Source organism: Schistocerca serialis, chromosome 2, assembly GCF_023864345.2.
Source record: "Schistocerca serialis cubense isolate TAMUIC-IGC-003099 chromosome 2, iqSchSeri2.2, whole genome shotgun sequence".
Taxonomy (NCBI): domain Eukaryota; kingdom Metazoa; phylum Arthropoda; class Insecta; order Orthoptera; family Acrididae; genus Schistocerca; species Schistocerca serialis.
The window spans coordinates 62,906,439-62,921,080 of NC_064639.1; the positions used below are offsets into that span (position 1 = coordinate 62,906,439).

Consider the following 14,642-nt stretch of genomic DNA (forward strand, 5'->3'; position numbering starts at 1 on the left):
GTCAATCACAGTCAATAGTATAGCTACTGAACAGCTAAACGTGGCTACTGAACAGTCAAACATATTGGCCACTGAAAGCAGTACAGCTACAGGGCAAGTGAACATCTCAGCCACTGTAGCAATTTGTCAACTACAATAAATAATCTGGTTATGGAACAAACAGAATTGTTCAACAAAAGTGAATAACTTGTCAACAATAGTGGAAGGGTTACCAACTAAGAAAATTTTGCTACAGTCTTAGATGAAGTTATACATTGCCTAAAGAGAAAGGAGAGATGTTGAACAAGCTGTACAATGTAAACTAAGCTCAAGAGCAAATACAATTTACCAAACAGATGACTGGATGGTGGATAAGGAACAACAAGCTTTGCTACATATCAATAAAGGCATTAAAGAAGCACTGGAGACCATAACCAATGAAGGCTTACCCCTACCAAATAAGCGGGATCAAGAACTTGAGAAAGTATGGAATCTGCTTGGAACAAAATTCACTAATTGGAAAAGCAAAGTTACACAAAAGATGCAAACACACACAAAGGGTTTCCAGGAGATTTGAGGGGCAATCAAAAGCAGAAATGGTTACACAGGATAGTGGAGACAATGAGCACAGACGTTAGTAACTGTGTGATTACACACATGTGAATCAGTACAAGTACAGCAGTCTGAATGAACATGCTTATAATGGGAATCTGTCATAGTTTGGTGTCAATGCTAACATGCTGATGGAGGAGAAATTGATAAAGCGCAGACAGTTCCAGATGTTCTCTCCTGATAAAATAATCGTGAATCCTGCTGGGTTTATCCATAATTTCTGAAGAATGCTACCTCGGGTAACATCACAACAGAAAAAAAAAATCAGTTATGTGTCTGGATATAGACTAGGACATGGTAATTTATGGGCTACAAACGTGATGGACACCTGCAAAACATACAAGGAATTTGAGAAGGCATTTTTAAACCATTATTGGTCAAAAGGTATACAAGAATGACTTGATAAGGAGGTTTGTAATCCTGAATCATTTTCATACAGGAGTGGGAACTTAAGAAGATACTTTGAGAAATATCTAAATAAAGCACCTATTGGACAAACACATCAAACATAAGGATATTTTAAGAATACTGAAGGTCAAGTTACCTGTGGAAATATGAGAGAAACCAACACGTCGCAGAAGAGAACTTGGAAGACTTCATGTCTGCCCTTTGTAATGGATCTGGGAGATGTGTTATTTTCTGCCGGATTTGTTGATATCAAATCTAATGAGGGAGGTTGTAAATGTTTTCTTATATTTTGTCAGAATATTTTTTGTGAATTGTAATTTGCCTTATTTTATGTTAATTTGCTTATATGTTGTAGAGTGACAGCATATTGATTAATATTAGTAGATGTGACGAGTAATATCAAAGAGACTGATTACAAGTGGAAGCTTGTGTGTTGTGTGAAATGTCCTTGATGCTGGAGTCAACTTTGACCACAGTCAGTCGGCAGTGAACACTCGGTGTGTGACGGTGGAACAATGTACAGGTCCCCGTTATAATAATTTGCAAGTGACCAGTAAAAATGAGTTATTCTACTACTTTTTTATATAAATATCAAGAAGGAAGCACATTCGGAAAAATGGTATTTGAAGCACCAAAAATGAGGCAAACGCATTGAACCAGGACATTTCCGCAGCCAACGAAACAGCACTATGGAATCATACTTTCACTAGACGACTTCAACCAACACAAAAAAATTAAATATCATCTTATAAACATCCACGGAAAAGTGAGTGCTGTCATGAAATATGCTAAATTCACGTATATAAAAATAGTGAGCATATTTCACCTTGACACTACCGGTTTGATACAATAAGATATGAAAAAGAGAACAAAGTTCAACAAATATTAATCCACCTCATAATAGGAAATTGCATTACAGTGGACATCAGAGTGGAAACAACGGAAGGGAGATAAGTAATGGTAGTATACCAAGCAATAATAACAGACAGCACACAGGACAAAGACTTCAGAATGAGAATAACAATTCTAGACAAAACAGGAATAATCAAAGAAGATATGATAGAAGATGTAATCCAAGATACAACATCAATAATAATCAGCAACACTGGAACGAGAATTTACCAGAACCAAGACTCACAGTTAATCAAGGATTGAGGGGAAACAAACGCCAATCTCAGAGGTAGAAGAGGACAATAGACGCATAACTTTAAACTGGAGATGAGCAGATCATCCCCCAGAGCATTGGTTGATAGAGAAGCTAGAAGGAGCTATCAACTCCAAGTACACTTCTTTAGGCACAATGATAGAATGAATATGATTGAAGAATAAACATAAGATGTAAATCCATGTGAACATGTATATCTGACGGTATTAGTTTCAGCTATATGTGCCAAAATATTAGATGCCCTTGTAAAAGTAGTACTTGATACTGAAGTTTCCACAATCATGATATCAAATGATTTATTTAAGAAATTATCCCAAAGACAGAACTCCCAACGTTTTCTACCCATAACTGTAAGATCATTGGAGTAATCGGTACCAGGTCACAAAACATACGGATACACATAGTGCTGTAGGTTAAAATAGGAAATGCAGCTTTGGTATGTGTGTTCCTTGTTGTTTATAAATTAATTGAGGACCGTATCATTGAATTAGGTACCATAAGAGAGAAGGACTTAAAAATAGACTCCTCGACTGGTAGCTTTAGTTTTTGCGACAAGTAGATCTCATCAGGGAGAAAACAGGTCATGCGAATCGAATACAAATTATCAATGGCAGGCAATGAAAACCTCGTAACTCTACTTTGTTAAATTTTGCAGGTGAAGCAGAAACAGTTTCTTAAAAAGTAACACATAGTGATACTGGAAGTTCTTACATTTGTAACTGTGTGCAGAAACCTAGTTATTGACAAATTAGAGAAATCCATGCACTTTCAAATCTCTCTTTGGTTATGGAATTATTGGTTACTGAAATTAAGAGTTTTCACAGACAGATAAAGTTATGGGGTTTCCACTGTCTACCATCATTATGGAAAGTAAAAGAAACACCCACTTAAAAAAGAAAGTATGAAGCTTCTTGGTATATTAGAACAGGTGCAAGACAAATCCAAAGAAGCTGATGGCCTTGACCTAGAACAAAGGGAACAACTGGTCAATATTTCAACCTGGAACAATATGTGGATTTACCTTTCATTTAGAAGTCATTTCCACATACAACGCATTGCAAAATGCCCTATCCTATTCCTTGGAGACAGAGCAAGCCAGTAGATGAAAAAATAGTAAGGACTTAATTGAACCATCAAAGAGCCCATACTGCAGTCCTCTTTTAGTCATGCCTAAACCAGGATGAAAAGTGAGATTAGTGGTAGAGGCCCATGTCATAAATAAAGTAACTGTGCCAGTCATAACCCATCCAGAAAACATCTGACAAACACATACAGAATTGTCAAGGGACCAAGTGCTTCACAAATATAGACCTTCATAGCTCATACTGCCAATTAGGTTAGAAGATTAGTCATGAAAATATACAGCTTTTGTATATACTGGGAGAAGTTATCCGTTCAAGGTACTACCGTTCAGTCTCAATGTAAGTGCAGACATATTTATAATGGCTCTCAATGCACTTTTAGCGATCAAAATTGAGCAGTCAATTAACAGCATTAATAAATGACATATTAACAGTAACAGCAAAATGGGAAGAGCATTTAGGGCTGCAAAATTGTCTACTGAAATCTTCTAAACATCAGGAATACTGGCCAATCTGCAAAAATCATATTTTAGGCTGAAGAAGATAAAGTTTTTAGGGCACCTGATCAATGAAAAAGGCACTCTACCTAATACTACAAAGATTAGTGCAATAAAGAATATTCCAGTTCCCAAAACCAGGTAGCAGCTAAAAGGATTTTTAAGAAGGTAATAATTTTTGGTCAGTTCATACAGGACTAGTACATGAATGCAGAACCATTAGTCTGCTTAGGAAAAATATAACTTGGCACTGGACACAAGAATGTCAGAACACCTCTGCAGAAATATAACATGCCTTGACTAATGCCCAAACAACTACATCACGTAGATATAAAACTGGAATTTGGATTAATGAAGAACTCTCAGCTAGTGTAAGATTAGGCACCTACTTATTCCAAATCTAGATAACTGAAGGCCAACCAACATTTTGTGCGATTGCAGTTGCAAGCAGGGTTATTACGTAGTTGTGAAAGGTTGTATACAACTAGTGAGGTAGAAGCATTGGCTGTTATACATGCATTCAAAAAATCCAACTATATTATTTATATGGTGCTCAAACTGTAGTCTACTGTGATCACCAAGCACTTTGCACCTTGTAAATGTGCAAATTGCTTACACCAAGATTGTCATGATGGGCATCACCATTGCAGGAATATAAATTTCGTATAGAATATATCAAAGGAAACAAAAATCTAATGGCACATGCCCTAACAAGACTGCCGAAATGAATGGGATGGGTCAGATGAGCAACTGGGAGAACTTCTTATATTAGGCCTAGTGATGACAGACGTAACAGCAAGAATATATTACTTAGGGGAATGTGGTAGAGCTACATAGAAGAAATCTGAGATGGTCCAACATGAAACAGAAATTAGAACAACTAGGATACAAGAGACTAAACCAGTGTTTTAAGATTGTCAGTGGAGTGCTCTCCATTGACATGATAATAGGAATAAGAATTGGGGTGTGTGCATTCTCAAGGGACATGAAACCAGGTTAATCCAATGCGTAAGGCTTGGGGATATTCTGCAGTTATTTACAGTAAATGTGTGAACAAACTCAGGTTATATTGTTATTTCCCCATCCTGCCTAGAAAGGTCCAGGAAAGCAGTAACTTACAAAGAGTAATGTACATTGATATGAACAGTTAGTAATTATAAATAAGAACACATATTCAGAGGAAGTTCTACACGTCCAAATTCGGTCACTTGTTCATTGCATAACAACCAAAAAATATAAATTTATCTTTTGTAATTGGCAACATCTAAATCTGGAGAACCAATATTTCCTGAATGTAAAATGAGGTTGTGTGGCCTTACTCCAGATTTTCATGATTTTCTTTGGAGTATTTGCCCAAATGAGAAGGCCAGTCACCATATTAGGCCACGGACACACCAATCATTGATTGTTAAGGGGCATTTGGTAAAGGTAATCATATTCCAACTTTGTTTCATAAGTAGCACCAAAACTGCTACTAATCAGGTAAGCTGCCACTGTTACCTTAAGCAATATAATCAAAATCCATTCAGTAATCATATGAAAAGAAAAAGTAAAATGACTAGTACAGTGTGGATCATGGAAAGTAGTTATACAATATTTTCACTCCCGAAGGGACCATGTAACATCCCAGCTCCCGAAACTGTGCTAACATATGATGTTTTATTGAATACCTGTTTAGGAACCTGATCAGCTGATGGCTTCAACAAATGCTCTATTATTTTAACAATAAATTCTGAGAGAGGTACATTTACTCTTTGGAATGTAGTTGCTCTTTGGAGAGCTTCTGTAGGACCTTCGGACATTTGGTTTGTGATTGTTTGCTGACAAATCTGCATCATGGTCTTAGCATGCATTGGGAGATGTTTTTACCGACGATTGAAGTAGAGCTATCGGTGGTAGTGATTGTGTATGTATGAGGTTTGCTTGCTTGTGTGAATGTGTGTGTGTTTTCTTTACTTAATAAGGCTTTGGCTGAAAGTTATAACATGTAACTGTCTTTTTGTTGCACCTGTCTGCAATTCAATGGGACATTTTATGACTTTACAGTGAGTAGCAATATACTGGTTTCCTAATATTTCCAAACTAATAGTTTTGAAATTTGGGATAGTTTCTTGTAGTTTTATATGTTTTTAGTGATAGGACTAACAATTTTGTGTTCTTAAGATAAGTAGTGGTCAGCCATTGTGTCTCATAATTCGATATACCGGGCATATCAGATCATTTTCTTAAAAATTGGTGATGACAGTCTTCATGAGAATTTATTTCTCTATTATTTTCAATACAATACGCACAGTTTTATATATGCTTTACCAGATTTTTTACTTGTATATAAAAATAGGCTTAACTTGGTTGAAGAACTGCAGTACATTTCGGAAGAATCACTTTAATTGTACATGTTGGTGATTTCCCATCACCTTGAAAGATTTTGTCATTTAATTCAGGCTTTGCTTGTCTGTCCCAAGAGTCAATAATTAACAGAAACCATTCTTCACCCACGTAAGACATCAAACACTGGCTGAGAAAGTCAGTATCCAGTTCTGTCATTAGCTTCCCAGATTTGGAAGATGTTACTACAATGCTTTTAAAATTTTGCTCATATTCTTTTACTGTTTTTTGAACTCGGTGACCGAAGTTACCGATTGACTCTTGTAAAGAAATGAACACTTGAAACAGGTTGTTTCCAGACAGAGTGAGAACATAATGAGCGGTATATGTATAAGTGTCACTTTATTCATGTCATGTCTTTTGATAAAATAATTTTTCTTCCTTTGACAGCCAGATCCTGTTGTACACTGGCTGATACTGACAATCTGATAGAAAAAAACAACAGAACTGTGAAGTATTTTGTCAGAGAATTGTAAAAAATAGAGAGCAAAATGAATTTTTAAATAACCTGCAATAAATACGTGGCTAATGAGTGTTGATAACAAAATCTTTGTTGAAATCCAGTATCAATTTTAATGTCTGGGTTCAAAAAGTGTCAGCAGCTGCAATGGTTTCTTCGATCATCGCTGTCTCTTTTCTTGAAACAAATCTTTTCACTCTTTGCTGACGAATTCTGTGCTTATTTTTGAATCTATGAACCCACCTGTCCAAAGCTTAAAATTAAAAATCTGTAAACTGTTGTGCTGCTGCTGAAGCCCACTGTTGTAAATTCTGTGTAATCACTTGTTGATAATTCTGTCAGGCTTCAACAAAACAATCGTATGTTCAGGAACTGATTCCCTCCTTTTTTATTTTTTATTCCCATTAGGATAAATATTCCTTCTTCCTTAACCAGCACAAGATATTGTCATTGAAGATTACATTGGAATCAAATTATTTGCAGCAAGCAAGCTTTCATAATAAACAACAGCATCTTTCAAAATCACCTTTGACACTTCGCTGTATAATGAAAGTGCAGCTTCTGGTATTTTTGTGATGTCTTCATTGACAGACATTTTTAATTCACTGTATTGTAAAAATTTCAATAATATTTCACAGTACAGAACACCCCAGTCTCTGCGAAAATCAGGAATTAATGGCACTTTAGCAGGTAAGGATCACTGTTCGATTAGTTCCGTGTGGGTGTTGACACTTCCTGACCGTTTACTGTTTGTATAAACAATAAGCCAACATCTTTACTCTTCTGCCCCCTCTCCCCCATGGGACCAAACTGCTGAGGTCATTAGTCCCAATTATACTCTGCTTTTCCACAAAGACACCAATTCCTCAAATTTAATGAATATTTATAACCTTTCCGCAGCTTATAGCATCGTTCAATTTTGTAATAACATTGCAATGACCGTAATTAACACTTTAATTTATCTTCATTAAAATGCATTTGAAACTATTCAGCTTTTTAAAAAGAAACTATTGATAAGTGTAATTCACATTTTAAGTAGCCTGTGAGAGCCATTTCATACACGAAACAAAATTATTTATGATTTAACTGATAATACATTAGGTCATTAACTTTAGTTAAAAGTTGTTATAATTCTCAAAACAATTAAGAAGACAATATAAAATTGGCTGTGTGACATTCCAGCATACTACTGACTGAGCTATTTCACCTGTATGCTGAAATGCTATTTCTGACCGTAAATGAGGTTTTTTCTCGGAATATTCTGAATAGTGCAAATTATGACATCTATGTGTGGACACTCTTGAGGTATACTACCAACCTGTGAAGTCTCATCCTGAACTGAATTTCCAAGAGTGGAGGATTCCCTTGTTAGTACTGACTACAGAAATTTGTGGCTCAAGAGGGAATGCTCGACCACTGTACTACATTCTCTTTAATGCCTTATGCACAGTCAGTCTGCTAGCTGGACTGCCAGTGGCACTTTGGAACTCACAAATGATTCCTTCCATAGATTTCAGGCGCATTTCTAAATACTCGACAGCCCCTGCCCATCAATACATGAGGTCTGACTGGTCTCGGTTTAGCTGTTGTCATTTCTTTGCATTCCCTCCCTCTTGCTCACATCTGTGACAGTGGACTACGGCAGCTTTAAAGTAGTTAAAATGTCTCTGATGGTTTTGTCAGTCATGTGATATCCCACAACTAGTTAATGTGTGAAGTGACGAATATCTCCTGACTGACACATTCTATCGTTACTGTTTTTCTACTGACAACACAACTCCTTTTATACCGGCAGGTCTGCCTCTCTTGACATTTGGTGGTCATTACATAATGGTGTCTGGATAGTGTACTTTCTTTGAAAATATAACTGAGAATGAAGCAGATGGTTCTGTTTTCTCCATTAAAAGTAGCAGCTTCCTTTTTAATTTGCTTAGATAATTTAGTTGGCATAAGCATGAGTACCATTAAGTTATTATGTTTCTATGATATGTTTGTCTTTTGATATTGTGTACCATGGCTCCTTCCACTTCCCTGAAGGTTCTCATTATTTGTAGGGTCTATGGATGAGTGAGGCAAGAGTAGCAACACATATGAAAATCGTCAGCAACATCCTGTAATTCGGTCAAAATTTGAAAGGGAACTGAAGAACATGAAAAACAATGTGTTTTGATGAATTCAGATTAAACTAGATAAAAGCAGCTGGGATATCAGGTTTCCATTGGCTGTACAGAGTACGTCTGGTCATCTAGGATGACAAAAGCAACTGTGAAATCTGGACAAAAGCAACTATCCCATGGCCTAAGAAAGGACTTAGGAAGAACTGTGGAAATTACAGTTGCCTCTCAATGTTGTCCCATACATTGAAGATGTTAGAAAAAATACGACAGACATTAAGAAACTTCTCTTACAATGAGAACATCATGGATTCAGAGAGGGCAGAAATATTGTGTATGACATTTATGCTGCGAGAATGGAAACAGTGATGCACTACAAGTTGGGGAAGAATCTTATCGTGGTATATCGAGACAGTGTAGGCATATGGCACTGTCCCAAGACATACGATTTGGAAATTCCTGGAAGATGCCAAATTCCCTCCTTAACAAGGTGAAGACATTATACTAGCAATGTAACAACTGTGTTCATGTGACAGATGGAAGTTTTAAATTGTCTGAAACACAAAAAACAGTTCAACAAAGAAGAACTTTATTACCAACATACTCATGGATGAAATCATTCCATACCTGTGGGATGTAAGAACTATGCACTTTCCTTTTTCTCTTGCATCACAGATAACATTCCACAAGTGTCTTCTAGCAACTGGATCCATTCCAGCAGTTGGTTCATCTAAATAAACAACAGATGGATTTCCAACCATTGCAAGAGCAGTGCTGAGTTTCCGTTTGTTTCCACCACTGAAAAATAATAAATTTATAAAATATCTCACAAATGTAGACAACCTCTTAATTAAAATAATACAAAAAATATGTAATGACAAAACATACACATGACAATTCAAAAGTATGTGTATACACTTTGTGGGTGTAATGTATGCATCAAAATAAGAGTAAAATGTTAAATAAAGTTTTGTCCAAAATTGCTTTATTTCAGAGTATGAGAATCCTTGTGTGAGTATAGTTTGAGCATATCAACATTGTTTTGCAGTGGACATTTGGCGTGGTATAGTAGACAATGAGCTCCTTGGACTGCACGTTATTCCACAGCATCTGACTGGCAGAGTATGTAGACAGTCTTTGGAAGATGAACTGGGTGGTCTGCTTCATGATGTGCCAGAAACCAGTTCATGATTTATGCACGACTGTGTCCCTGCACATTTCAGTTGGGATGCACGAGAGTATCTCAATGTCGCTTATCCTGATGATTGTATTCCTCATGCAGGACCAGTTGGTGGCCCACCAGATCTTTGGATACTAACCCCCTGACCCTTTGGGACACATCGGGGAGCATGTGTGAAGCACAACCACAGCAGAAAATTGAAAATGGCTGTGCAACTGTGCAGAATGGGATGAATGGAGCCTGTAACATTCTGAGAGCGGTCAGATGTCAAGCACATCACTGTCTTCATCTGCATGTACATCATTTCAAATATGTTCCAGGGTAAATGTACAGTACATATTTGTGTTGAATTTCAGGTCACTTTTTGTTATTTCTTTCTGAGAAGAATTACTTTTATGTTGTTTGTGTTGTTCTTACGATCCATACTCTACAGCATAACAATTTCAAACAAAACTTTTAACATTTTACATTTATTTTCATGTATACATTACACCTGCAAAGTACGTACAGTTACTTTTGAATCACCTTGTATAATAATAAAACAAAAGGTTAAAATTAGCGGTACACTTTCGCAGAATTTTACAACACCCTAGAGCCTGTTAGACAACAGAATTAGAAATTACAGAGTGAACATACGTGCATCATTTACCAGATAACTGCAACCATAAATAAGCTTACAATATATGAAATGATAATTAAATGGACACCCTAGCTGCAAACAGGCGTTGATATACTTAATTGGGGACATGTTGAAAATGTATGTCCCAACCGGGACTCGAACCCAGGATCTCCTGCTTACATGGCAGAAGCTCTATCATCTGAGCCACCGAGGGCACAGAGAATGCTGTGCCTGCAGGAACTTATACCTTGCATGCTCCCAGTACGGGACTTGGTAGATTAATCTGCCACGAGTAATGAGTATGATGGGCAAACATCTAGTAGGCGCCCTACGAATGTAGTAGTGTGGACATGTTAGGAATGTGGGTCTCACGGGAAGAGTGCAAGGGATAAGTTCCTGCAGGCGCACTATCCTCTGTGCTGTCGGTGGCTCAGATTATAAGAGCGTCTGCCATGTAAGCAGGAGATCCCGGGTTCGAGTCCAGGTTGGGGCACACATTTTCAACACATCCCCAATGAAGTGTATCAATGTCTGTTTGCAGCTAGGGTGTCCATTTAATTATCATTTCATTTCTAGCAAAGCTGCGTGGTCATCAATGGTAACTGTTCTTTTGGGAACAGATACTACCATCATATATACAATATATGATGTATACTGCCAATTGGTTGCATAAAGTTTATTGCAGTAAGCAGTGACCAGATTTCAATACAACTAAGGGTATCTACTTTAGAAGCAATAAAGTCACACAACTTACATTACATTACAATGAAAAGCATACATTATGAGCTGAAATTCTCAGGTCAAATGGCAGAAATCCTCCACGAAAAACAGCTTAGTATAAGAACAGACACTGAAAAAATGTAACCAATTGGCTATATAAGTCATTTACTGAAAATATGTCATTTACTATTTGATAGGCACCAAGTCATCACAGCACTATGGGGAAGATATAAACTACATAATGTTTGTCCACAATACCTTGGCAAATCTACTGGTGGAAAAAAATCAGTGCTGGTAGAAAGATATTCACTTATCTCTAAGATTGCAAATGTTAAGCTGCCCCAAACATAAAGTATTACTGTGCACACTGTTAAGGGTAATAGTGCCATGACCACAGCAAGCAGCCAATGCTGCCATCCCCTTATTGCTTTCCCCTTACTGTTCCTCTCTTGTTGCAGTCCTGATGCGGGTCAAGATGCATGTCCTGCTGTTTTCAACAGCCACTGTGTGAATTGTCTCACTTATGGTGGACAAACAGTATGTTATCAATTAGCAATAGAATAGTGTGCCATAATGATACCTCTCTCTGTCGTGGCAATTTGAAAAGCTCTGTGAACAAAGTTATGGCTGCGGCAGTGTGATTCCACGAGGGCGCTGTAAGTGAGACAGCCACGACACCGGCACTGGTGTGAGTCATTGTACGAGACCAGGTGGACGTGTCGGGCAGAATTTGGAGTACGATCGAGCAAATAACATCAGAAGGAACTGTGAAGTAGCACTGAGCAGCCACACAGGACAGATCTGACCAGATGCCCGGATAGCCGTGGTCTAGCCGGTGGCCGATAAAAAAGGTGTGCTGTCCAAACAGTGGAAGTATGGCACACCCAGCACTGTTTGTGATAGAGCAGGCTGTTTCTGGCAATTTCTGGAAAGCACAGATTGAGGCAGTGTCTTGATCTGTGTGAGTGTACTGTCATACAGCACTCACCTCATTTTTGGTGCATGTTGTTGTATGAAAGAACAGACGGCATTTCTGGTGTGTACACAGGTTCTTATTCTGTGGAAGGGCAACTATTTACTGGATGGCTTTTAAGCCTTTTTGTAATATATTACCTTTAATTCTGAGCACTTGTATTGTGATCATTTTGGCCAGTTCTGTTGTAGTATGTGAAGATTATCTTATAGGTCCATAACAGAGCCACTAAATTATATGTGATATGTGAGGTACAGCACAAGGCAAATGGGAGTGTTATTCTTCCCCCTGTACTTAAAAATTTCTCAACTCTCAACTACATAAAGGAAAGTCGTGTATGTTGAGAACAGGAATATTTACTGGAAACAAAAAGGATGCGTAAACTTGTCACTATGAAAGATAACAACAGAATAAAAATATTAAAAACTAAAATCACAGAGTTCAATAGTGTGTCTTCTCAGACACGGAACAAGCACGCACATCAGCACCCCAGGCAGCAATTGCACAAACTTCTTTGATGTAACTTGGCGATCAGCTAATTCCACTGTGGAACGTGGGATCTCCACCTTTGTCACATCAGCACCCTGCAGAGAAGCAGAACATTGTCTGCTTCCACCACCCCTGATGCCACCAAGAAATCCTGATGAAAAATGAATTTCTTATCCTCAACGGACTGATGACCGTAGCAATTTGGTCCCTTTACTCCCACAAACCAACCAACCTTATCCTCAAACCTTGTCTCACCACCATTCCCCAAATCCCTCACCATGCATACTAACCTTACATCCACAGAAAGAACCACAGTCCACCATCTAAAAACTGATCCCAATCTTATAATCCTACCTGCAGACAAAGGCTCCACCACCATAGTTTTGAGCCACAAGGATTACGTGGCAGAAGGTCTCCGTCAGCTGTCAGATACTTCCCTTACAAACCATGCCACAGTGAGCCCATTCCAGCAATCCAGCACGATCTCCAGTCACTACTCAAATCCTTAGGCCCATCCCAGAACATCTCCACAGAGTCCATCTCTCTACTTACCCCTACCACTCCCCGCACTCCCACCTTCTACATGCTTCCTAAAGTCCATAAACGCAACCACCCAGGATGCCCCATTGTGGCCGGTTACTGGGTCCCCACTGAGAGAATCTCTGCTCTCATAGACCAACACCTTCAACCTATTACCTGGAACCTATCCTCCTATATAAAAGATACCAACCATTTCCTCAACCGACTCTCCACATTTCCTCTCCCTTTACCACACGGTGTCCTGCTCATCACTATTGATGCCACCTCCCTGTACGCTAACATTCCTAATGCCCATGGCCTTACTGCTATTGAACACTACCTTTCCAGATGCCCTATGGATTCCAAACCAACAACCTCCTTCCTAGTCTCCATGACCAACTATATCCTCACCCACAATTATCTCTCCTTGGAAGGCATTACCTACAAACAAATCCGCAGTACGGCTATGGGCACCCTCATGGCACCATCCTATGCTAACCTATTCATGGGCCATCTAGAGGAATCCTTTCTAAAAACCCAGAATCCTAAACCCCCCACCTGGTTCAGATTCATTGATGACATCTTTGCTATTTGGATTGAAGGTGAGGACAGCTTATTCACATTCCTCCAGAACCTCAACTACTTCTCCCCCATTTGCTTCACCTGGTCCTACTCAACCCAACAAGCCACCTTCCTAGATGTTGACCTCCACCTCAGAGATGGCTACATCAGTACCTCTGTCCATATCAAACCTACTAACCACCAGCAATACCTCCACTTCACAGTTGCCACCTGTTCCATACCAAGAAGTCCCTTCTGTACAGCCTAGCCACCTGTGTTGTCGCATCTGCAGTGACGAGCAGTCCCTCTCTAAATATATTGAGGGTCTCACTGAAGCCTTCACTGACCATAATTACCCTCCCATCCTTGTACAAAAACAAACCTCCCGTGCCTTATCTTTCCAGTCTCCCACCACTTCCCAAAGTCCCACAGTCTGGCCACAGAGGAGCATTCCCCTCGTAACTCAGTACCATCTGGGACTGGAGCAACTGAATTACATTCTCTGCCAGGGTTTCAATTACCTCCTGTCGTGCCCTGAAATGAGAAATGTCCTACCCACTATCCTTCCCACCCCCCCCCCCCCCCTACCATGGTATTCTGCTGTCCGCCAAACCTACACAATATACTTGTCCATCCTTACACAATCCCTGCTTCCAATCTCTTACCTCATGGCTCATACCCCTGTAATAGACCTAGATCCAAGACCTGTCCCATACGTCCTCGTAACACCACCTACTCCAGTCCGGTCACTAACATCACCTATCCCATCAAAGGCAGGGCTACCTGTGAAACCAGTAATGTGATCTACAAGCTAAGCTGCAACCACTGTGCTGAATTCTATGTAGGCATGACAACCAACAAGCTGTCTGTCTGCATGAA

The 14,642-nt window shown here is 38.9% G+C and overlaps 1 protein-coding gene across 1 annotated transcript in view; it reads right to left on the reverse strand.

The window, feature by feature from the left end:
- The window catches only part of LOC126455728 (phospholipid-transporting ATPase ABCA3), a 526,358-nt gene that overhangs the window by 46,722 nt on the left and 464,994 nt on the right, over positions 1 to 14,642 (reverse strand). Inside the window, exon 24 of the mRNA XM_050091496.1 lies at positions 9,330 to 9,500. Within this exon, the coding sequence (XP_049947453.1) occupies positions 9,330 to 9,500 (171 nt within the window). The remainder of the gene's footprint in view (positions 1 to 9,329; positions 9,501 to 14,642) is intronic.